Source organism: Myotis myotis, unplaced genomic scaffold, assembly GCF_014108235.1.
Source record: "Myotis myotis isolate mMyoMyo1 unplaced genomic scaffold, mMyoMyo1.p scaffold_m19_p_4, whole genome shotgun sequence".
In the NCBI taxonomy this organism is placed as follows: Eukaryota; Metazoa; Chordata; class Mammalia; order Chiroptera; family Vespertilionidae; genus Myotis; species Myotis myotis.
The window spans coordinates 6258990-6282221 of NW_023416346.1; the positions used below are offsets into that span (position 1 = coordinate 6258990).

A 23232-nucleotide genomic window follows, 5' to 3' on the forward strand; every position below is an offset into this window, starting at 1 on the left:
ACTTATATTTGCTTATCTTTACAAAAAGAAACAAAGGAAGGATAAACCAGCAACTATTGAGACTGGTTGCCTAGAGGCACTGGGTGGGAGCAGACTAGAAGGAACGGACAAAGTGATATTTCTGAGTTTACTTATCGGAATAGTTCTGACTTTTGAAACCATGTTCATGTTTCACATACTAAAAAAATAAATAAAAGTAACAAGGATGGGGGGGGGGGATCCTAAAACAGAATACAATCAGAAACAGAAGAACCTTAATTGCATTTTAAACACAGCCTCACTCAAAGGGAATGGGAAGAACTAACCCAAGTAACTTTTGAACATGGTATTTATCAGGTTAAAGACAAAAAGCACTGTAACAAATACTGACCTCTAGTTAGTAGATTTGTCTTCTATAGTTGTATGGGTAGTGAATCTGAAACTATTTTTTAAAAATATATTTTTATTATTTCAGAGAGGAGTGGAGAGGGAGAAAGAGGGATAGAAACCTCAATGAGATAGAAACATCAATGATGAGAATCATTGATCGGCTGCCTTCTGCATGCCCCCTACTAGGGATTGAGCCCACAACCTGGGCCTGTGTCCTTGACTGGAATTGAACCCAGAACTCTTCAGTCTGCAGGCCGACGCTCTATTCACTGAGCCAAACCAGCTAGGGCATGAATCTGAAACTATTGAATGTGTATCCTAGGATTGAGCAAATAAGTAAAATTCTTGTGGATAATGAGAATTAGGTTTCTCACTGTTGGAGGATGGAGTTACAAATACAGAAAAGGGAAAAGCTATGATGAACACCCTAGTATGGGATTGGTATTATAGATATCAATAGGAATTCATGGATTTTCATATAAAGTAAATATATAAGATAGATGTATGGATTATTTACATACATATGTACATATGGTTTCACTACATATGGTACATATATAGGAGATTACACATATTTCCCAACTCTGTCCACTGAGCAAGCCTAGAATCAGCCACACTACAGAAGCAGTAAGTACTTCTAGTGCCAAGATCTTGGTTTCCTGGATGCCGTTCTTCACTAAAAGTAAACAGTGCTTCTTGGGGGAGATGGCTGACTCCAGGACCAGAACTGGGAAAGTACAAGATGAGCCAGAAACATCCTGATGTAATCTGAAGGAAAGATATGCTCAAAAAATGATGGAGATATGCCAAAAGGACACAGGAGCCAACTGGAGGGGACTCCCACTGGCCACATCTAGAACAATGTGAGCATTGTACAACTATCTCAGGTGAAGTTTATGGTATGTTAATTATACTTCAATTAAACTTCTTTTATTTTTTAATATATTTTTATTGATTTCAGAGAGGAATGGAGAGGGAGAGAGAGAAGCATCAATGATGAGAGAGAATCATTGATCGGCTACCTCCTGATCGAGCCCACAACCCAGGCATGTGCCCTGATGAGGAATCAAACCATGATCTCCTGGTTCATAAGTCAACGGTCAACCACCGAGCCACACTGGCAGAGCTAAGCTATTTTATTAATAAATAAAGTAAATGACTTTAACCTGTAAGTTAAAAGAAGAATTCATAATCGTAGTAATTGTTTCAGGCAAGAATCACCAAGGATGCTAAACTAGTGAGTGGAAGTTTGAAGAAAAACAGGAGAGTTACATAGTCTCAAAGTATGTCCCTGCAAGACATTTACTCATTACAAAGAGAAATAGTACATTTACAGTGGAGAAACCTGGAAGATGCCACCTTACTCAAATCAGCAAAGCTAATAACCATTTGGGAACTAACCAATACCTTGTGCCTCCGGATACACTCTAAGAAAAATACAGGTCACTTCTTTGGAATTCCTGCCAAAAATGCAGAATCCAAATCTAACCCTGAGGAAATATCAGATAACCCAAAATTGAAGGACATTCTTCCAAATAATTGGCCTGTGACTTTTTGAAAACGTCGAGATCATGAAAGTTAAGGGAAGAGTGTGGCATTGTTCAGACTGAGGGAGGCTGAGAAGACCTGATAACAGAATGCAGCACATGACCCAGGATTTCCTTTTTCTATAGAGGGACGTTACTGGCTCACCCACTAGGATGGCTAGAATGAAAAAGTCAGATAACAAGTGTTGATGAGGATGTGGAGATATTGGAACCCTCATACACTGCTGGTAGGAATGTAAGAAAATGTCCTTGTTAGGAAATTCATACTTAACTATTTCGTTGAAAGGCCATCGTGTCTACAACTACGATCAAACAGTTTAGAAAAATATATAGATAAAGATATAGATAAATAGATAGATAGAATGTGATTATTATGAGGCTTGGCAATTTTCGCCAATCTAATAAATGAAAAATGTGACCTCATTGTATTAATTTGCATCTCTTTAATTATGGGGAGACCATTTAAAATGCCCCAGAAACCATAATGCAGAATGACCACAAAGGCTATACAATTTGAAAAATACTGAGTGCCACTCTCTACTAAGCTCCAGTGATAAAAGTATGAAACATCACACCTAGTAGATGTGAACTGCATCTAATTGTTTTAATTTCGCATTTCCCTGATAACGAAAAGCAATGGGTTATCTTTTCAGAGGTTATACATATTGGCCATTTCAGGGGACTCCTGCTGTGAATTACCTATTCATATCCACTGTCCATTTTCCAGTGTAGTGTTTGTGCCTCTTCTGACTGATTTGTAGATGTGCTTTATACATCCCAGAATCTAGATACTAGTTCTTTATCACACACATCAAAAGAGTAGAATGAAACAATCAAGTCTGTGAAGCTCAGCGAGGCATATAGTAAGGATCTTTCCGTTTTAAATACCAGGACTTGCAATGAAAGGAAATATTTCTGGCATGTGCTATGGGTCATTGTTGACTCTACTTGAGTATGTCTGAAAATAGAAAAAAAATAAGAATGAAGTCTAATTTATAAAATTTATGGCCTGCACTCTGCTGTTAAGAAAAGGAATTAGCAAAAAGAACAGAAATAGAAGAAGAAGGAGGAGGAGAAGGAGGAGGAGGAGGAGGAGGAGAAGGAGGAGGAGGAGGAGGAGGAGAAGGAGGTTTAGCATTTGTGAATCTGGTCTATGTAATTTATTCATAATTACTGGATTCAACTTTTTTGTTTGTAATACATGAATATTAATTTATGAGTTAAAACTCCATTTAACTTCACGTTAACATTTATTTTAAAGAGGGGAGACACACGTTGCTCTTCAATTGCCACCGGTATTTCCAAGCAAAGAACTGCTAATCCCATTCTTTTGTTTAAGAGAAAGGGACACCAAAGCCCAGTGAGTGGGCATGACTCGCCCAGCTCCATAGAGGCAAGTACTAATCTGATTAGAGCCTGTTTTCCTTAGCTCCTCAGGTGACGGCGGGGGTCCAGCTTCATCTGGGCTTCCTTCTCCCTGCCACATCACAGCTAAGCACGCAGTACTTGCGCGGCAAATGTTCCTTTGGAAAAATAGGCCCTTCATCAGCCTAGGGACTGAGTGGGGTGCCCAGACACCGCACGGTAGGGGAGGCAGACAGCAGGTGTCGCGTAAATCCTGTGTTGGCGCAGACAGAGCCCAAGAGGAAGCATTGTTGGGGACGCTGTAAAAGCTTCATAAAGGCTCCGGATCGATCGGGTGCTCCGAACTCGCCTCCTGGTTCACGCGCTACTTGCTGAGGTCACCCTCCGTGCCAGGTGAATAAGTACGGGCTGGGAAATGAAGCAAGCAAATCAGTTCTCAACGACCAGCCAAGTGCCCACAAGGAGTCCCTAGGGGCAGCACAGGCGCCTAATTGGTGTTCCTCGGTGACACAGTCAATACTTGGAAATGTTTCTGGTCCGTCTCTGGGGGTGGAGAGGATTGGACATTCCTTTAGTTCCCTCAAAGGATGGGGTAGGACAGACCTCGGTTCATTTTCCCACGTGTGAACCGAGGCAGCACAGTGCGAGAGAACGTGCGTGGGCGAACAGTCAAGGTGAGGGGCTTTCCCTCCTCCCTCCCCCATCTTTCCCATCTCGGCTCCCAAGGATTGGGAATCTGACGATGGAGGAGTTTGTTCTTGGCCGGCCAGACACCTGCGGACGAGAACGATCAGGGGCTGCAACACTCAGGGCCCAAAAGGTGTGGGCGCAAAGGTCCCGCAGCACCCCGCTCCTCTCAACCTCCCGCTCCTCCTTCCCTCGACCCTCCCGCCTCCCACCTCCTCGCCGGCCCCGCCCCGCTCCTGCCCTCTCATTGGCCGAGCTGGCCGGCCGGGCCTCCCCGGGATTTAAAGGGCCCGCTCGCCGCGCTGCTCTCCAAGCCGCAGCTGGTCCCGGCCTTGCGGCCTGCGGGGGAGGCTGCCCGGAGGAGGCGGCGACGGTGGCGGCGGCAGTGCGTCCCCGGTCCCCGGGACCGCAGCTTCCTTCCTGCCAGGTAGGTCCCAGGAGTGCGCGCGCGGCTCCTCCGCTCCCATCCTGAGACGGCCTCCCCGCACTGATCTGCAGCGCGTGTTCTTGGGTCCCCTCTCCATCACCTTTCAGACTCCCCCTTCTGCTCTGTCCCCAACCACCACCACCACCTCCCTGAAGCCCCAGGGCCTGGGCAGGGCTTTCTTGGTGGCCAGGAGTGGCCGGGTGGGGGTGAGATGGGGCACGCAGGGGATACAGGACACTCCTCACATCCGTACAAGGAGAGATGCACACGGCCCCCAAGTGTCACAGGATCTCCCTCTCTGCCCTCCACACAGAGTGACTCTACCTTGGAAACCAGAGAGCGTCCCCATTTGATATACCGGCCTGGAATGTACACCATTCATTCCCCATCGGACCCCGACTCCTCACAGCATAGGAGAGACACAGGTCCTTCCTTCACCACAGGTCGTGGGCTGTGTGTGTGCACCCAGGACGCTCCCACACGCACAGTTGGCGGCTCAATCTGATGTACCTGACACCCACACCCTCTCCCAGCCCCCCCAGTTCTGTGTGTCTAAATGGGTTGGACAGCCCCCAGCTGAAATCTGAGTGCTCAAGCCTATGCCTTGAGCATGGTCTGCCCCATGGACATCCCTGCTCTGTGTCCCCACTTTGACAGGTCTATCCATCTGTCCATCCATCCGTGAGGGGCTGCGATGGCCACCTTCAGCCGCCAGGAATTTTTCCAGCAGCTGCTGCAGGGCTGTCTCCTGCCTACTGCCCAGCAGGGCCTTGACCAGATCTGGCTGCTCCTTGCCATCTGCCTCGCCTGCCGCCTCTTCTGGAGGCTCGGTAAGTGCCTGCCACACTATGCGCCATGCCAGGCCATATCATGCTGCCACATTCATCCAGACCAAGCTGTACCTTCTCCTGCTGCATCTTGCCATGCCAAGCCAGGCGACAATATGTCCAGCCCACCACCTCCCACCAGGCAAAGCACCATGCTACCACACGACATCCTACTATGCCCAGCCACCCCATGCCATACCATGCCAAACCATGCCTTTCAGTATTCCTGGGTTCTAGGATTCTGGAAAGCTGACATTCTTGGATTTTGGGAACCTGGAATGTCTACATCCCAACGTTATAAGATTCTGCAATGCTGGTGTCAAAGGGTTAAGGAATCCCAAAGTACCACACTACAGGGTTTGGGGAGCTGACAAGTTGAAATTCTCACATTCTAGGCTTCCAAAATGCTGGCAATCTGGATTTCTAGAATCAGGGCATGCTGAGATTTCTGAATGCTGGGATTCTGGAATGTTTCCACAATCACAGCAAGCCTACATCCAAATGCTAAGACTCTAAGCTCCCAGAGTCCCTATAGGATGCTGAGAATTTTGGAAATCTGAAATTCAAAGGTGCTACATTTTCTTTTTATTTTAAATGGATGTTTTATTTTTTTTAGGTTTATCATTTTGAAATATTTCGGTTACTGAAGTTAACTTGAAAGAATAATACAATGAACACCCATTATATGCATTACCAGATTCCCAATGGTCAGCATCTTCCCACATTAGCCTGTCCTATCTATCTATCTATCTATCTATCTATCTATCTATCTATTATCTTCCTAAATAATTTGAATAACCTGCTGACACTTCACCCCAAATGCATCAGTCTGTCCCCCCCAAGAACAAGGACATCCTCCTCCAACAACCACAGCCACAACCATCACCCCTCAAGAAATCTAATCTGGATGCAATAATATTACCCAATATAAGTTGATACTCACATTTCTCCCAGGGTTCCCAAATGTCCTTTATAGATGTTTCTTTTCTTTAAACCCAGGATTTGGCCCTGGTTGGGTGGCGCAGTTGGTTAGAACATCATCCCGATATCCCAAGGTTGCATTTCAATTCCTAGTCAGGGCACATACAAGAATCAACCAATGAATGCATAAATAAGTGGAACAACACATCGATGTTTCTCTCTCTCTCTTTCTCTCAAATCAATCAATAAAATAAATAAATAAACCCAGACCTTGCCACCTCTCCAGCTCCCCAACACCTGCTTTGGGCCCCCTGCAATCCCACCACATTCCAACCTCTAGGCCTTTGCCCAGGCTGTGCCCTCTGCTCAGGTTGCCCTCCCTTGTTGCCAGCCCACCCAACCTCCCTTTCCTATTCTCTGTCTCTCTCTCACCTGAAGGGTTGCCATCCTACCTGAAGCACGCAAGCACCGTGGCAGGAGGGTTCTTCAGCCTCTACCACTTCTTCCAGCTGCACATGGTCTGGGTTGTGCTGCTCAGCCTCCTGTGCTACCTCGTGCTGTTCCTCTGCCGACATTCCTCCCATCGAGGCGTCTTCCTCTCCGTCACCATCCTGATCTACCTGCTCATGGGGTATGGGTGTGAGCCCTCGTCCCCACACTGTTGGCAGAAGGGTGGGTGGGTCCCCGTGGGTGGGTCCCCTGGCTACTCCTCGTGAGGTTGTGCAGGACAGGAAGAGCACAGGGTGTTCCTGGAGGAGGGAATGTGGGAGACTAGTTATTTCTAAAGGCTGTACAGGACAGGCTGGGCTTGAGCTCCCCCTGGAGGAGAGAGTCCTAGAGAATTATTCCTCCATGAGGTTGTGCTGGACAGGGGTGTAAGCCTCTCTGAACCTTGATCCCCACCTCCCTTTGTGGTCTCTGAGGCCATGGGAGTCATGGGCCCAAGACCACCACCTTTTTTCCTCAGTGAGATGCACATGGTGGACACTGTGACGTGGCACAAGATGCGAGGTAGGAAGCCCTGGCTCTCTCACCTGCCCCTGCCCCACTCTACGTCTAACTTCCCCAACCCTGTCTTTCCTTCCCACTTTTGTCATTCATCTGTCCTCCCCACTGGACAGGCAGGCCTCAGATGCCCTTTATAGCTGTCTCCCTCTACTATGCCTCCCCCCGCCCATCTTCCTTTCCCATCTCATGTATATGCCTCACTCTTGAAAAAGGGCATCTGCCAGTCCTGGGCCTACCTGCTCATCTGCCTATAGACTCTGTGCCCACTTGTCCACTCTTGAACTTCTCTTTTCCTACCACCCCTCACCTGGTGCTCCCCCTCCCCCCATGCTGACCTGCTCTGTGCCCATTCACTTGATTATGGGCACCACACATAGGGGCCCAGATGATTGTGGCCATGAAGGCGGTGTCTCTGGGCTTCGACCTGGACCGGGGCGAGGTGGGTGCTGTGCCCTCACCCGTGGAGTTCATGGGCTACCTCTACTTCGTGGGCACCATCGTCTTTGGGCCCTGGATATCCTTCCAAAGCTACCTACAGGCTGTCCAAGGTCGCCCTCTGGTGAGGTCCTGGGTGGACAGGTGGGCAGGGACTGTGGGAGCCCCCACAGGGCAGTCTTCATGGAGCCTTGATCCCCACAGAGCCGCCGATGGCTGCAGAAGGTGACCCGGAGCCTGGCGCTGGCCCTGCTGTGCCTTGTGCTGTCCACCTGTGTGGGCCCTTACCTCTTCCCGTACTTCATCCCCCTTGATGGTGACCGCCTCCTTCGAAAGTGAGCACGGCCTTCGAGGCCTCTGCCCTGCAGAGGGGGTTGGGTAGGGACCTGGGGTCTCCCCAGCTCTGAGCCTGTCTCTTAATGCTTCTGTCTATCTTCTGTTACTACAGCAAGAAACGCAAAGCCAGGTAAATGAGGGCAGGTGCTGAGGGCGAGTGGGCTAACTGGGGGGTGGGGGCATAGTCTGTGACCTCTTGGTTCTGTTAAGTCTGAGACTATCTGACCATCTACCCCACGACTGGAACGAGATTGAATGTCTGTCTGTGGCTGTTGTTTGGCCAAGATTGGCTCTGTAACTCCATGTATGACTGACACCCTGACACATACTATGTATGAATGTCCATCTGTTCCGCTGTTTCACCTTTAGAAGCCAATTACATGACTGTAACAGGGAGTGACAAGTATGGGTTGGCTGGTGATGCTGACCTGTCTGAGACTCTGGCTAGGCGTGTGTATGGGTTGTTTGTCTCTCAGCCGCTGACTCCCGATGTGGGACTGGAGTTCTGGCTGTGCCATTGTCAATGACGGGGTGTGTGGCTGTCGTTGGGTAAGTCTGGCTTGTCTGTAACTCTGGCTGGGAATGGGTCTGACTGTAGCATGTTATGTGCCTCTCTGATGGGCCTGCCTGTGGGTCTGCCTTCTCTGGCTGCATGGTATTGTCTAGCTGAGGGGTTGTGACCGACTGACCATCTGCCTCTGGTATAACTAGAATTGGTATAATCCAGCTCTTTGATTGTATGGCCCCTTCCTTCCCCCTACTCACTGGCAGCTGATTGTGTCTAATGCTGAACGAGGCTCTGGAAGGTGGAGTGACTTGCCCAGTGTCACCCAGTTAAGCAGCCAGGCGTCAATCCCAGGCCTGATTCCAGAACCAGCCTTTTCCAATGCAGGACTCTGCCTGTGTCTATTGTATGACTGACAGGATGACTGTTGGGGGTAGACTTGCGTATGTGTGCAAAGCAGGGAGCTTGATGATCTCTGTGCCTAACTACAGGACTTTTGTATGTCTTATGGTCACTGAGTCAGGTTAGAGAGCTGCAAGGCTGGGAGTCTGATACTATTTGTGTCTGGCCACGTGGCTGTGTCACGGTGTAGGGCTGTTAGGACGGGCCTCTGATAGAGGCTGGGTCTGGATGTCTGGCCATGTGAGACTGCGGGACTATATCATACTGTGGAGCAGCTCACACACTCATCTGAGCCCCATGAAACTGACAGTGTATGCATGTCTGTGGCTATCACACTGCACCTATGTTTTTGCCACTATGTTTCTGTCTTGTCTAAGACCAACTCAGGCCAGCCTCCTGGGCCTCTGACTCTCTTTCCTTTCTTCTCTGCTGCCTTCCTGACCCCTGGGGGCCTTAGGGGCACCATGGTAAGGTGAGTCTACAGAGTGGGGCTGGGGATGATGGCACATGGCGGGATGTCATGCCGGCCCCTGGGCATGATGCCTCTCCCCCTTCTCCTTTCCCCCCAGGTGGCTGCGAGCCTATGAGAGTGCTGTCTCCTTCCACTTCAGCAACTATTTTGTGGGCTTCCTATCTGAGGCCACGACCACGTTGGCAGGAGCTGGCTTCACCGAGGAGAAGGATCACCTGAAATGGTGGGAAGGGCTGGGGGACCATCCTCTCCCTCAGGCTGTTGCCTAGAGGAGCTTCAGGGAGGAAGTGGGTGCTCCCGTGGGAGGAAACAGCCAAGACGAAAGTGTGGCAGTCAGATGAGTTGAGATCCCAGATGAATTTGTATACCTTTTGCCCACAGGGACCTGACAGTGTCCAAGCCACTGAACGTGGAGCTGCCTCGGTCCATGGTGGAAGTTGTCACAAGCTGGAACCTGCCCATGTCTTATTGGCTAAATAACTGTGAGTCATCAAGTCACCCATCCAAGAGTGGGGAGTCCTCACCCTAGGCCCTTTTACATAGTCATAGAACATTCACTGAGAACCTATTGTATGCTAGGCTGAAGGTACTGCAGGGACCAAAAATGACAACAGCCCCAAATCCCTGCCCTTGTGGAGCTGGAATTTCTGTGGGGGGAGCACATTATAAGAGAAAAAAATAGCCCAGCCGGTGTTGATCAGTGGTTGAGCGACGACCTATGAACCAGGAGGTCACAGTTCAATTCCAGGTCGGTCAGGACACATGCCCGGGCTGCATGCAGACTTGATCCCCAGTAGCGGGTGTGCAGGAGGCAGCCGACCAATGCTTCTCTCTCATCATTGGTGTTTCTATCTCTGTCTCCCTCTCCCTTCCTCTCTCAAATCAATAAAAATATTATTTTAAAAGAGAGAAAAATACACAAGAGTTCAGATGGTGATGAGTGCTATGGTGAAAAATAATAATAATAAAGCAGGAAAGGATGATCTGGAGTGTTGGCAGTGTGGGTGGGATGTCGCAATTTTAAATAAATTAACAGAATAAGTCCCACGGAGGAGGTGACATTTGAGCCGAGATCTAAATAAGGTGAGAGAGAAAGCATTGTAAATATGTGGGGGAGGAGTGTAACAGAAGGAAAGAACAGCCAGTGCAAAGGTCCTGAGACAGGAATGTGCCTGGCATGTTTGAGGAGACTGGTTCAGCAGAAGGAAAGAGAGCGAGAAGGCCAGTAGCAGGAGGTGAGGTTGGAGAGGTGACGGGCCTGGTCCTGTGGGTCCTCACTGGCCACAGAAAGGACTTTGGCCTTTTCTCTGAGAGAGCTGAAGCCACAACAGGGGTCTGAGCAGAGGAGGGCTTTGGGCTGACAGGTTGTAACAGGACCCTCTGGCTGCTGTGAGGACAGATGGGGAGGGAGCCAGGTGGAAGCAGTGAGGAGGCCCCTGCAGTAGTGCAGGTGGTGGAGGCAGTGGACATGGCGAGGAGAGGTCAGATTCCGGGTAAATTCTGATGGTGAAACTGACAGGATTTGCTGAGTTTGGTTGTGGGAGTGAGGGGGAGGGCAGATTCAGGGTGATTCTCAGGTTTTTGCCCTGAGGAACTGGAACGGTGGAGTTGATTGACATTGGCTGAACTTGGAGAGACTGCGGGAGAAATAGATTGGGAGGAAAGTTCAGGAGCTAAGTTTTGGACAGAGGAAGTATGAGACCATTCCAAAGACTTTATCCTGCCCTGACCAGTTTGGCTCAGTGGATAGACCGTCGGCCTGCGGACTGAAGGGTCCCAGGTTCGTTTATGGTCAAGGGCATGTACCTGGGTTGCGGGCACATCCCCAGTAGGGGGTGTGCAGGATGCAGCTGATCGATGTTTCTCTCTCATCGATGTTTCTAACTCTCTATCCCTCTCCCTTCCTCTCTGTAAAAAAAAAAAATCAATAATATATATATATTTTAAAGACTTTATCCTGGGGCTTCCAACACATTGTGTGTATCCTCACCCCGCCCAATGGTCCCCCAGGGCAGGAGGGAATCTTGGGAGACTCGACCTGCATCTCCCTCTTGCAGATGTTTTCAAGAACGCTCTCCGCCTGGGCACCTTCTCAGCCGTGCTGGTCACCTATGCAGCCAGCGCCCTCCTGCACGTGAGCAGGGTGAAGGGGGATCAGGGTGGGAGCGGGGCGGGGGTGGCAGGGCCTCCTCTTCACTCACCTCATTGCCCCCTGGGGCCCCACCAGGGCTTCAGCTTCCATCTGGCTGCGGTGCTGCTGTCTCTGGCATTTATCACTTACGTGGAACACGGTGAGTTTAGAGCCCAGCCTAGGAGACAGGATGGAAGGTTGGTAGGGGGCTAGAACCAGCCTAAGGCTAACCTGACCCCCTTCTCTCCCCACATCTACCCCAGTCCTCCGGAAGCGCCTGGCTCGGATCCTCAGTGCCTGCGTCTTGTCGAAACGGTGCCCACCAGACTGTTCACACCAGCATCGCTTGGTGAGGGTTCAGCCTGGGCAACCTCAAGCCCAACACCCGCCCCTCAAAAATGTTGCTTCTGTCTCCATCTTATATGTGTCTCAGGGTCCCCAGCTTCCTGTTCTGGAGCCTGAGCCATCCCAGAACCTCACCTCTGTTCACTGCCATGCGTCTCTCTAACAAACATTTATCAAACACCTGCTGTATGCACACCAGGCATTCATGTCCCCAGTGAACATTTATTGAACACCTGCTGGTACCAGGCACTGTTTTAGATGCTGGAGACACAGTGGTGAACAACAGACTATAAAGTTCCAGCCCTCTGGGACAAACATTTTAACAGGGGAGTCAGTAAGTAAAAAATAAGTCAGTAAAGTATAATAGTTTGTTAGACGGTGATTAGTGCCAAGGAGGAAATACACAAGGGAAAGGAGAAGGGAATTATCAGGGGGTGAATGGATTCCATTTTAAATAGGGAGGTGCCTTTTGAGTTCCTTAGCTGAGGGAGGTGAGGGACAGAAGCATTCCAGGCAAAGGGAAGAACCAGTGTACAGGCCCCAAGACGGGAGAGGGCCTGGAATATTTGAGGAACAGCGAGGAGGCCAGTGTGGCTTGAGCAAAGCGAGCAAGGGGGAGAATGATGGGTCCCGTAGGACATGCTAGGAATTTGCTTTTGATTTTTGGTGTGTTTTTTTTTGTTTTTTCCTTCTGCTTGCAATAAGAAGTATGGGCAACCTCAGATTTGTCTCCTATCAGACAACTGATGTTTCTTACCATAAATCCCCGAGTCGGAGCTCCACCATTCTGCCTCCTTTGCCTGAATACTCGCATCTCCCCCAACTTGGACACCCTCAATGCAAACAGTACCCTGAGCCCTGGATACCTTTTGAGCTCCCATAAGAGGATCTGAACCATCTCTTTCCTACCCGGGGGTGCCACGGACATCCTCATTCCTGGAACCCACTGCACTTTGTGCATCTCCCTGGGCTCCCCTGCCCAGGTGGGACTGAGGGACAGTGAGTAGGTCCAGCTGCCAAGCAAATCCATCTGTCCCCCACAGGGCCTGGGGGTACGAGCCTTAAACCTGCTCTTTGGGGCCCTGGCCATCTTCCACCTGGCCTACCTGGGCTCCCTGTTTGATGTCGATGTGGATGATACCACAGAGGAGCAGGTGAGGTGGGGCCCTGGGCTGGGGGTACCCAGGGATGTGCCACCTGCTCATGGGAACCATGAAGACAAAGGGGGGCGGGGAGGCTGAGACATGAGGACCTTGTGTGGTGTGTCTCTAGCTTGTGCAGCCAGTGCTCCTCGGTCCTTCCTTCCCGTTGTCCCTCTGGTTGATTGGCACTGCTGCGTCTTTTATTTGGGTGAAGTTTGCAAAATATATTTATTTTACTTATTTTATGGAGATGGAATGCAAAATCCAGGTTTTACTTTTTTTTTCAATTAGTCATCTCATCATATTTTTGTTTAGGTAGAACCTGCAAGGTTTATTCTTATTTAATTTTTAAAAAAAAATCTTCACTCAAGTTGATTATGCAAACTCTAGATCAGGGGTCCTCAAACTTTTTAAACAGGGGGCCAGTTCACTGTCCCTCAGACCGTTGGAGGGCCGGACTATAGTTTAAAAAAAAATTATGAACAAATTCCTATGCACACTGCACATATCTTATTTTGAAGTAAAAAAACAAAACGGGAACAAATACAATATTTGTATTTGCATGTGGCCCGCGGGCCGTAGTTTGAGGACCCCTGCTCTAGATTCTACTTTTAAATGTATATTAAAATGGATAGGCTATTTTTATTCATGTGGAGTATGCACATTCCAGATTTTACTCCTTTTTAAATTAAAAACAATTTCTAAAATAATGTTTTTTCACATAGCTCTTGCAGGATCCAGGTTTTGCTTCTCTTTTAAATTTTTGTTTTTAATTAAAAATAAAACTTTATATTATTTTCATCATTAAAAACAGCTTTTAATTTTTAATCAGGTTGAGTGTGCAAATCTGGGTTTTGCTTCTTTTTATTTTGGGGGTTCCTTTTTGTTGTTGCTTTTCAAAGAGAGTAGAAGGGAGGGAGGGAGAGGGGGGAGGGAGAGAGAGAGAGAGAGAGAGAGAAAGAGAGAGAAACATTGATGTGAGAGAGACACATCAACAAGCTGCCTACCACACACACCCGGATCACGGGGTGGGGAGTGAACCTGCAACTCAGGTATGTGCCCTTGACCAGGAATCAAACCCGAGACCCTTTGGTGTGTGGACCAATGCTCTAACCACTGAGCAACCAGCCAGGGCAGGGTTTTGCTTCTTTTTAAATAAAGTTTTTATCTTGTTTTAATCAAAACATTTAAAAATAGTTAGTGTATATCACAAAGTTAAAAAACCAAACTGTATTCAAGATATTCAGGGGAAAGTCTTGCTCCTACGGTCTACTCACTGCCCTCTTACAGGTAACCACTTTCCTTCATTTTATTAGAATATCTTTCCAAAATGTAAGCATAATAAGCAAATATAAAAACATCTTTTGATTCCCTCCCCTGGTTTTTACCCTAAAGGTAACTCATGGATGACAGTGTGCGCTACATGTTGCTTTTCTATATAATAATCCTTGGAAATCTTCCACATCAGTACATAGTGTCCTCACTCATTTTTTTTCCACTGTAAGGCTATGACACAGGGTAGTTTGTCCCTTATCAGTGGACACCCAGGTGATTTCCAGTCCTTTCCTATTGCAAATGACATTGCAGCAAGTAATATCCTCATACCCATGTAGATTCACACAGGTGCAGACAGAACTGTAAGATCGATTTTTGGTAGTTGAAATGGAGAAGTTACCTTTTTGCTCTCCCACCAGCAGTGTGTGAAGCAACAGAGTGCCTCTCAGACTTTCTGGATGTTTTTGCCAGTTTGAGAGGAGGAAGATTATGATGTAGGCCATAAATTTAAGAGCTGTTTGGTTTTTTCCTTTACTGAGAATGGTCTACTCACCTCCTTTGCCAATTTTTGTCTTTTTAAAATATTGATTTCTAGGAGCTCTTTACATACAAAGGAGAGTACAGATCAGAGAGAGTGGGGTTATCTTGTCCTGCCTTTAAAATGATTTCTAAAGAAAACATGAAAGAAAAAATCTAAATCTTACGTTTTATATGCAGAGTACAAGTCAGACAGTGGGGTTGAAGAAGAAAACACAAAGGAAATAAAACTAAACCTGTTTATCTTTAATATCACCCAGTTTTTTCTCTGGGGCCTCAGCTAAGGTCACCATGGAGTCACAGAAATGGCCTTGAGCAAAGGATGGGTTTTCCTAAGACAGTGATGGCGAACCTATGACACGTGTGTCAGAGGTGACATGTGAACTCATTTTTTGGTTGAACTCATTCTTTGTTAAATGGCATTTAAATATATAAAATAAATATCAAAAATATAAGTCTTTGTTTGACTATGGTTGCAAATATCGAAAAATTTCTATATGTGACACGGCACCAGAGTTAAGTTAGGGTTTTTCAAAATGCTGACACGCCGAGCTCAAAAGGTTCGCCGTCACTGTCCTAAGACCTTCTTTGTTCTTGCTGAGTGGGACCATCACCTCTTTCTCTCCCACAGGGTTATGGCATGGCATACACTGTCCACAAGTGGTCAGAGCTCAGCTGGGCCAGTCACTGGGTCACTTTTGGATGCTGGATCTTCTACCGTCTCATAGGCTGAGGCACATCTGTGGACCCTCCAACTTCCCTCAAGACTCAACCCCTCCTCAGGGTGCCAGCTCTGATGGAGGATGAGGGATGGCCCTCTAATTCTTGACCCCGCTCCATCATAGTCCCCCTAACACCCTTACACACACACACACACACACACACACACACACACACACCATTTTCATGCCTGCTGATCCCCACCCCACCACAAGGCGGGAAGGGGGTGGTCCCTGCTGGGGCCAAGGGATGGGGGATGCTTAGGGAAGCAGAGAGGGGGAGATGCACAGAACTTCCCGCCTTCCCACTCCCTTTTTATATACAGTTTGTTATTGTCAAATAAAAGTAGGAAATATACAAAAGACTCTTTCTTCACTGCTTAGTGGGGAATAGAAGTGAGTGAGGAAGGGGGTACAGCATGGATAAAGGTTTGGAAGCTGGAAACCATGAAGAGGGAGCAGTTTGTGATTAGTTCATTGTTCATGATTGGATGATGAGATAGAAGATGGCACTGCCTGATATAAGTAGGACTGGGACAAATTAGTTGTGTGGGGGGAGGCCTGATACCAATCAGCAGGAAAACTGATTGGTTGCTCTAACTGGGACAGAGAAAAGAGCAAGACACAGTTCAGCCTGGCCAGCATGGCTCAGTGCTTGAGCATCAACCTATGAACCAGGAGGTCACGGTTCAATTCTAGGTCAGGGTACAGGCCCGGGTTGCAGCTTGATCCCCAGTGTGGGGCATGCAGGAGGCAGCTGATCAATGATTATGTCTCATCATTGATGTTTCTAACTCTCCCTCTCTCTGATATATCTCTCTCTATATATAAAAGCCTAAGAGACTGGCCAACCAGCCTACTGGCCAGTAGCTATGATGCACACTGACCACCAGGGGACAGATGCTCAATGCAGGAGCTGCCGAGCTGCGGTCACTTGGCAGCGGCAGTTCTCAGATGACACACCTGGAACCAGAGAGGAGGGAGCCCGATTCCTGCCCTCTTGCAATCCGGGACCCCTCAGGGGATGTCAGAGATCTGGTTTTGGCCCAGTCCCCGCAGGCCAGGCTGAGGGACCCCATCAGTACACAAATCCATGCACCGGGCCTCTAATATATATATATATATATATATATATATATATATATATATATATATACACACACACACACACAGAGTTGATGCTTACGACTAAGGCAGCAGTTCTCAACCTGTGGGTCGTGACCCCTTTGGTGGTTGAACGACCCTTTCACAGGGGTCGCCTAAGACCATCCTGCATATCAGATATTTACATGACGATTCATAACAGTAGCAACATTACAGTTATGAAGTAGCAACAAAAATAATTTTATGGTTGGGTCACAACATGAGGAACTGTATTTAACGGGCCAGAAGGTTGAGAACCACTGGACTAAGGTTTATGAGTTGTAATTGGACAGGAGGTTTGGGATGGGTCTAGATTCTGACTGTGCAGTCTGGGTGCTCACTGGCTAGAATTGTGGAGTTCAATTTTGTTCTTCAGAGATGGCACAGGGAGACTGAATATCTCCATGCCAACTGGCTCTCAAGGAGTTTTGATTGGTTTTTCTGACCTGAAGTCGGGAGAGGTAAGGATGACTGCTAAGGAGTCCTGAGCACTGAGGTAGAGGATAGAGGTGTATTTTACAGGATGGCATCTTAGTATTGTTTCCTTGTGCATTCGGGCAATAAGAATGAAGGTTTTTGGCCTTAGCCAGTTTATCTCAGTGGATAGAGCGTCAGCCTGCGGACTGAAGGGTTCCTGATTCGATTCTGATCAAGGGCACATGCCCGGGTTGCAGCTCAATCCCCAGTAGGGGGCGTGCAGGAGGCAGCCAATGGATGACGTTTCTCTCTAACCCTCTCCCTCCCTCTCTCTCTAAAACTCAATAAAAACCTATTTTTTAAAAAGAATGCAGGTTGTGTCTGGCAACGGATTAATTGGTCTGATTACAAAACGAGGGCAAAGAAGAGAGGACGCAATGCAATGCTGATTCAACAGCAGACGATTGACTGATAAGAGGATAGGGAAACTGAAGCCAAGACTGTTTGCAAGTTGGTTTCGTCCGAAAACGCCCACCAACCGCGGCACTCCCTGCTTTCACCCACCTCCGAACTGGCTCAACCAACAAGGAAAATGGCACCACGCCTGAGGGCGGGACCGGTGGCGCAAGGAGAGCTCTGATTGGTTGAGAGTGACACTGGCCGCCTCCCAGCCCTTCCATTGGCCAACTCCATAAGACTAGGAACCTGGGAGGCAATGGGTCTGAACTAGGTTGTCACGGAGCCCGCAGGCCAGCTCAGCAGAACCGGAACCTTGCTGGACAGGTCGCTGCGACAGCGCCGCTGGGTGAGTGCCGCCCCCCCCCCCCCCGCCCCTCCTGCCATTCCATCCCGTCGCTCTCCGCTACAAAACGGCCGGCCACAGGCGCGCCTGCGCGAGACCCCTTTTCCCCCCCCTCCAACCCGCCACCACGCCACCCACCCTCACGCGCCTGCGCGAGGCCCCCCTCGTACCGCGTGGTCGTCCGGGCTACAGAAGATCCTCTTTCTCATTGGGCAGCTGGACTAGAGGGTTCTAGTTCTGATTGGTGGTCTCTGCATTTAACCCTCCTTTCCTCTCTAAGCGCCGCGGAGACCTGTGCCTTCCACTTGCCTATTTCTCGCAGGTTGCCGGCCGTGTACGCTATTGCGGGAAGCGTTTGGCTTTCCGCACGCTGAACCCGAGGGTTGGCGTTCTCGTTAGTCTTCTCTCTTCCGTCCTGCAGTTTCCAGGACTACAGAGAGGGACCAGCTCTCCGCTGAATGATGCAAGACACTGACTCCAGCAATGGGACCCAACCTGTTTGTTTCTCCCCCAGCAGCCTGTGACCCCTGAGGGCACGGACCAAGCTTGATTCCTGTGTCTAACCTTCCCAGGGCGGGACCAATGAGGGCTATGACCTAGTCAGATTCTTCTGTCTGCCCACCGGACTGTGACCAATGAGAGCAGGGACCTGTCCTGATTCCTGTCTTCCCCAGCTGACTCTGACCCTCAGGGCAGGGAGCTGGTCTGATTACTGTGTTTACCACATATGGGTCCCAGGGGCTGGAACAAGTTTTCATTCTTTGTGTGACCTTAAAGCAGCATATGATTAGTTTCGGTTTTAATCCAGTTTCATAAGTCTAGTACCTGGTCAATTTAGTCCATTTGCATTTTTTGTGATAATAAACCGTTTGGATTTGATTTTTTTCATCTCATTCTGTGCTTTCTATTTGTTCAGGTTTTTCTCTTCCTTTTTTCTTCTTTCTACTTATCCACACACAGCCATCAGCCTACAAAGACATGGCCACCAATGCTAACCCCTTGCACCCATACTGGCCTCGGCACCTGAGACTGGACAACTTTGTGCCTAATGACTACCCTGCCTGGCATATAATAGCTGGCCTCTTCTCCGTCACTGGGGTCATACTTGGGATCACATGGCTGTTGTCAGGACCTGCTGCCATCGTCCCCCTGGGAACCTGGCGACGACTGTCACTGTGCTGGTTTGCAATGTGTGCGTTCATTCACTTGGTGATTGAGGGCTGGTTCAGCCTCTACAGCAAGGAACTTCTTGGAGACCAAGCCTTCTTGTCCCAACTCTGTGAGTCCTGAGTTCTTTCATATGCTGTGGGAGGGAATTTTTTGGGCAGGGATTGGCTAACAGCTTTTCTTCTATTAATTTATTTCAAAATTTTATTTAACTGTTTGTTGCATATATATTCACATGAATCAAAAAAAAAAAAAAACATTTAAAGAGGTATGCAGCCTGGCCAGCGTGGCACAGTGGTTGAGTGTTGAGCTATGAACCAGGAGGTCACAGTTTGATTCCCGGTCAGGGCATGTGCCTGGGTTGTGGGCTCAATTCCCACTGTGAGGCGTGCAGGAGGCAGCAGATCAAGGATTCTCTCTCATCATTAATATTTCTATCTCTCCCTTCCTCTCTGAAATCAAAAATATATAAAATAAATAAATAAAAAGATAAAATAAAGAGGTATGCAGTGTGCCCTGACCAGCACGATTCAGTGGTTAGAGCATCAGCCCGTGCATCAAAGGGTTGAGGGTTCAGTTCCAGGTCAAGGGCACAAACCTGGTTTGCAGGTTCAATACCCCACCCTGGTCAAGGTGTGTGCAGGAGGCAACCAATTGATAAGTCTCTATCACATTGATGTTTCTCTCTCCCATCTTCTTCCCTCCCTCCCATTCCCTCTGAAAAGCAATGGAAAATATATCTTCAGGTGAGGTTTAACAAATGATAAAAAGAAGCATGCACTGAAAATCTACCTTCTGTCCACCAAGTTTCCTCAATTATTAACCACTGTTAATAATTGCTTGTTTTCTTCCAGGGTTTATTTACACATAAATTATACACAGAAGTCACAGTTTGCTCAATTGTAAAAGAGATATAATAGTAATCCCCAAATATATGTAAGGCATTCAGAACAATATTTGGCAAGCAGTAGATGCCATGTAACTGTTTATTACTATTATTATTTGGCAGACAACAGATGCTATATAAATGTTTATTATCATCATCATTTTTATTTTTCCCTTTTATATAAACAAATGGTAACATGCTATATACACTTCTGAACTTCGCTTCTTTTAATCAGGTCACTCCTCATCAGCTCTTAAAGAGCTTTCAAAGCTTAAATGTTACAGAATTATTTGACTTATCTAGTATTTTTTTAAATATATTTTTATTGATTTCAGATAGGAAGGGAGAGAGAGACAGAAACATCAGTGATGAGAGATAATTGATGGGCTACCTCCTGCACACCCGCACTGGGGATGGAGCTGGCAACCCAGGCATCTACCCTGACCAGGAATCGAACTGTGACCTACTGGTTCATAGGTCCATGCTCAACCACTGAGCCACGCTGGCCAGGCTTGACTTGTCTAGTATTAATGAGCATTTCCCCCAGTATTTTGCTGTTATAAGTAATACTCCTTTTGGTCTCATGAATAAAACTGCTATGAACATTGTTATAAGAATCTTTGTGTGGGGCTCTGCTTTCATTTCTCTCGGGTAACTATGGAGGAGTGGCTGGGTTGTATGGTAGATGTGTGGTTAACTTTATGAAAAACTGCCAAGCTGTTTTCAAAAATGGATGCATCATTTTATATTCCCACCAGCAGTATATTTTTTACAGAGAAGAAGGGAGAGGGATAGAGAGTTAGAAACATCGATGAGAGAGAAACATCGATCAGCCGCCTCCTGCACACCCCCCACTGGGGATGTGCCCGCAACCCAGGTACATGCCCCTGACCGGAATCAAACCTAGGACCCTTCAGTCCGCAGGCCGACGCTCTATCCACCCAGCCAACCCGGCCAGGGCATGGTCAGGTGTTTCTTAAATTGTAGACCTTCTAGTGCAGTGGTCGGCAAACTGCGGCTCGCGAGCCACATGCGGCTCTTTGGCCCCTTGAGTGTGGCTCTTCCACAAAATACCGACTCCTGTGCATGGGCCACGAAGTTTCAGTCGCACGGTATGTGCGCGCCCGCACGTGGTATTTTGTGGAAGAGCCACACTCAAGGGGCCAAAGAGCCGCATGTGGCTCACGAGCCGTGGTTTGCTGATCACGGTTCTATGTGAGTGCTATCTCATTGTGGGGTTTTAATTTGCTTTTACTTAACAATTAATGAAAGTTTGAGCACCTTTCATTTGTGTATTGACCATTTGGAAATCCTCTTTAGTGAAGAACCTACTCCGGTCTCCTGCCTGTTTTTATGTCATGTGATCTGCCTTTTTCTTATTGATTCTCTGCTCACGTTTTTCATTCATGTTCACTTTCTCTCTCAGTCCTTTCCTCTTTCCCTCCCTCCCTCCTTCCCTTTCTCTCTCTCTCTCATTGGCTACGTCATTCAGTTCATCATCTATACCTGCCTCCATTATTCTACAGATATTTATTGAAAGCCAGACAGTCACAGCAGCACTTACTGTCCTATGTCAGGTTTGCGCACATATCTTGCATACATATATTAACTCTAAAATCCAAACAGCCACCTCATTGCGGATGAGGAGTTAGAGGCATGGAGAGGTTATGAAGCCTGCCTTATTACATGGGCCCTCAGCTCTCACAAGTGTGAGTTTCTTTTCCTGCCTTTATTCATGTATGTCTCTTGTCTTCTTCAGGGAAAGAGTACGCCAAGGGAGACAGCCGTTACATCCTGTAAGTGTTTGCCTCTGTCAAGGGAGACATGAATTGGTTTGGGGTGGTGGTGAGTCAGGGAGCACAAATGGGGTTCCCTGAACTTAGAGCACAGTGATGCCGGTATCGCCTCATCCTTTCTCTTGCAGGAATGACAACTTCACAATATGCATGGAGACTGTCACGGCTTTCCTGTGGGGACCACTCAGCATTTGGGTGGTGGTTGCCTTTCTCCGCCAGCATCCTGTCCGCTTTGTCCTACAGCTCGTGGTCTCTGTGGGTGAGAAGAGGGCCCATGCTGATGCTGGAGGGATTATCAGGGATGCGCAGATATGGGGGCATCCATGTGGGTAGGATCTCTCAATTGTGCCCACCCAGGGCTGAGTCAGATTGAATGATAAATTCCCTGAAGTTCTAGAACAGCTATGCCCCTCTCAGCCTGTGTTCTCAAGTGGGAAGTGTTCATTTCTCTTCCTCCTCCATCACAAAGTCTTCTGGGAAGGAGGTCATGGTTTGATTCCTGGTCAGGGCACATACCCGGGTTGTCGGCTCGACCGCTAGTGTGGGTCGTGCAGGAGGCAGCCGATCAATGATTCTCTCTCATCATTGATGTTTCTGTCTCTCTCTCCCTCTCCCTTCATCTCTGAAATCAATAAAAATATATTTTTTAAATATTTTTTTAAATAACAGTCTCCTGTGAAGGTTACATGAGGTGGCCCATGCTGGCAGGAAGTCCTTGGGTCCTCTAGGCTTGGGATTTCCAGCCTCTTTCATCTAAGGTTCAGTGTTCTTACATTGTTAGCTTTCTTTAGTTCTAGAAATCTGGGTTATCTTTAGTCCTGGAATCCTCAGCTGTCTTGAATGAAAGGATTTTGAGCTTCCTTAAATTCTGGAGATATGAGCTCTCCTGGGTTCTGAAATTCTCAGCTTCCAATTTCTGGAATTCTCACTTTTCTGATTTTTTAACTTTTTAGCTATATGATTTCAGAATTTTTACCTCTGAATTTGGGAATTCTAAGGACTGAGACCTCAAACGATGACTTGAAAAATGCCTTGGAATAGCTCCTCCTCCTCACATTTCTCTTCCACCTCCCACAGGTCAGATATACGGGGATGTGCTCTACTTCCTGACAGAGTACCGTGATGGATTCAAGCACGGGGAGCTGGGCCACCCGCTCTACTTCTGGTTTTACTTTGTCTTCCTGAATGCCGTGTGGTTGGTGGTGCCTGGAATCCTTGTGCTCGATTCTGTGAAGCAGATCACCCACGCCCAGAGCCTGCTGGATGCCAAAGTCACAAAAATCAAGAGCAAGCATAAATAATGAGTGACGGACTGGGCTTTAACACGGGCTGATGACGAACTCTCCATCTGCCAGAAGAGTCTGTTCCTTGCTCCCACAGGTTGAAAGGACAAAGTGAATTGATCGTCAAACTCAGGCTGATGGGTGGGCACCAAAAGGGCCAGCAATGGGGAAGAAAGGAGCTGTGTGGAGCTATTGCAAGGAGCTGTTGGGACAAAAGTCCAAGAGAACCTACAAGGTCCGCAGTGGTGGTAATTTTTAAAACAAGGAAATAAAAGGTCTTGACTCTAA

At 47.9% G+C, this 23232-nt stretch overlaps 2 protein-coding genes and 1 long non-coding RNA gene across 11 annotated transcripts; 2 read left to right on the forward strand and 1 right to left on the reverse strand.

Annotated features, from left to right (window-relative positions):
* Positions 1–3061: 3061 nt before the first annotated feature.
* On the reverse strand, positions 3062–18381 carry LOC118653964. The gene is made up of 5 exons (XR_004966934.1): positions 17983–18381; positions 11503–11610; positions 6596–6892; positions 6166–6292; positions 3062–3689 (listed from the first exon to the last, which is right to left on the reverse strand). It is a non-coding gene; the product is annotated as an uncharacterized LOC118653964 (long non-coding RNA).
* PORCN (porcupine O-acyltransferase) lies at positions 4242–15808 on the forward strand. 8 transcript variants are annotated; one of them, XM_036304988.1, is made up of 15 exons: positions 4245–4395; positions 5053–5225; positions 6582–6774; positions 7111–7154; positions 7529–7710; positions 7791–7921; positions 8035–8052; positions 9287–9301; positions 9399–9524; positions 9683–9783; positions 11359–11435; positions 11537–11592; positions 11696–11781; positions 12821–12931; positions 15363–15499. In XM_036304988.1, exons 2-14 carry the CDS (start codon positions 5090–5092, stop codon positions 12898–12900), a joined length of 1245 nt encoding a protein of 414 aa, XP_036160881.1. In that variant the 5' UTR covers positions 4245–4395; positions 5053–5089; the 3' UTR covers positions 12901–12931; positions 15363–15499. The 8 variants fall into 8 exon arrangements, with proteins under 8 accessions (XP_036160878.1, XP_036160879.1, XP_036160881.1 ...); XM_036304981.1 differs by having other exon boundaries at positions 4247–4395; positions 11529–11592; positions 15363–15808; XM_036304985.1 differs by lacking the exons at positions 12821–12931; positions 15363–15499 and adding an exon at positions 12486–12800 and having other exon boundaries at positions 4242–4395.
* On the forward strand, positions 17659–23232 carry LOC118653963 (EBP cholestenol delta-isomerase). Of its 2 annotated transcripts, none has more exons than XM_036304990.1 (5): positions 17659–17815; positions 18729–19091; positions 21625–21661; positions 21790–21920; positions 22739–23232. In XM_036304990.1, the coding sequence occupies exons 2-5, from the start codon at positions 18791–18793 to the stop codon at positions 22960–22962; spliced, it is 693 nt and encodes a 230-aa protein (XP_036160883.1). In that variant the 5' UTR covers positions 17659–17815; positions 18729–18790; the 3' UTR covers positions 22963–23232. The 2 variants fall into 2 exon arrangements, with proteins under 2 accessions (XP_036160883.1, XP_036160884.1); XM_036304991.1 differs by having other exon boundaries at positions 18773–19091.

Coding starts and splice junctions, on each gene's coding strand:
- LOC118653963 (XM_036304990.1), top strand. CDS start 18,791: ATGGCCACCAATGCTAACCCCTTGCACCCATACTGGCCTCGGCACCTG. Junction 19,092..21,624: donor AGCCTTCTTGTCCCAACTCT/GTGAGTCCTGAG, acceptor TGTCTTCTTCAG/GGAAAGAGTACGCCAAGGGA. Junction 21,921..22,738: donor ACAGCTCGTGGTCTCTGTGG/GTGAGAAGAGGG, acceptor CACCTCCCACAG/GTCAGATATACGGGGATGTG.
- PORCN (XM_036304981.1), top strand. CDS start 5,090: ATGGCCACCTTCAGCCGCCAGGAATTTTTCCAGCAGCTGCTGCAGGGC. Junction 7,155..7,528: donor GACGTGGCACAAGATGCGAG/GTAGGAAGCCCT, acceptor CACCACACATAG/GGGCCCAGATGATTGTGGCC. Junction 12,932..15,362: donor ATGATACCACAGAGGAGCAG/GTGAGGTGGGGC, acceptor TCTCTCCCACAG/GGTTATGGCATGGCATACAC.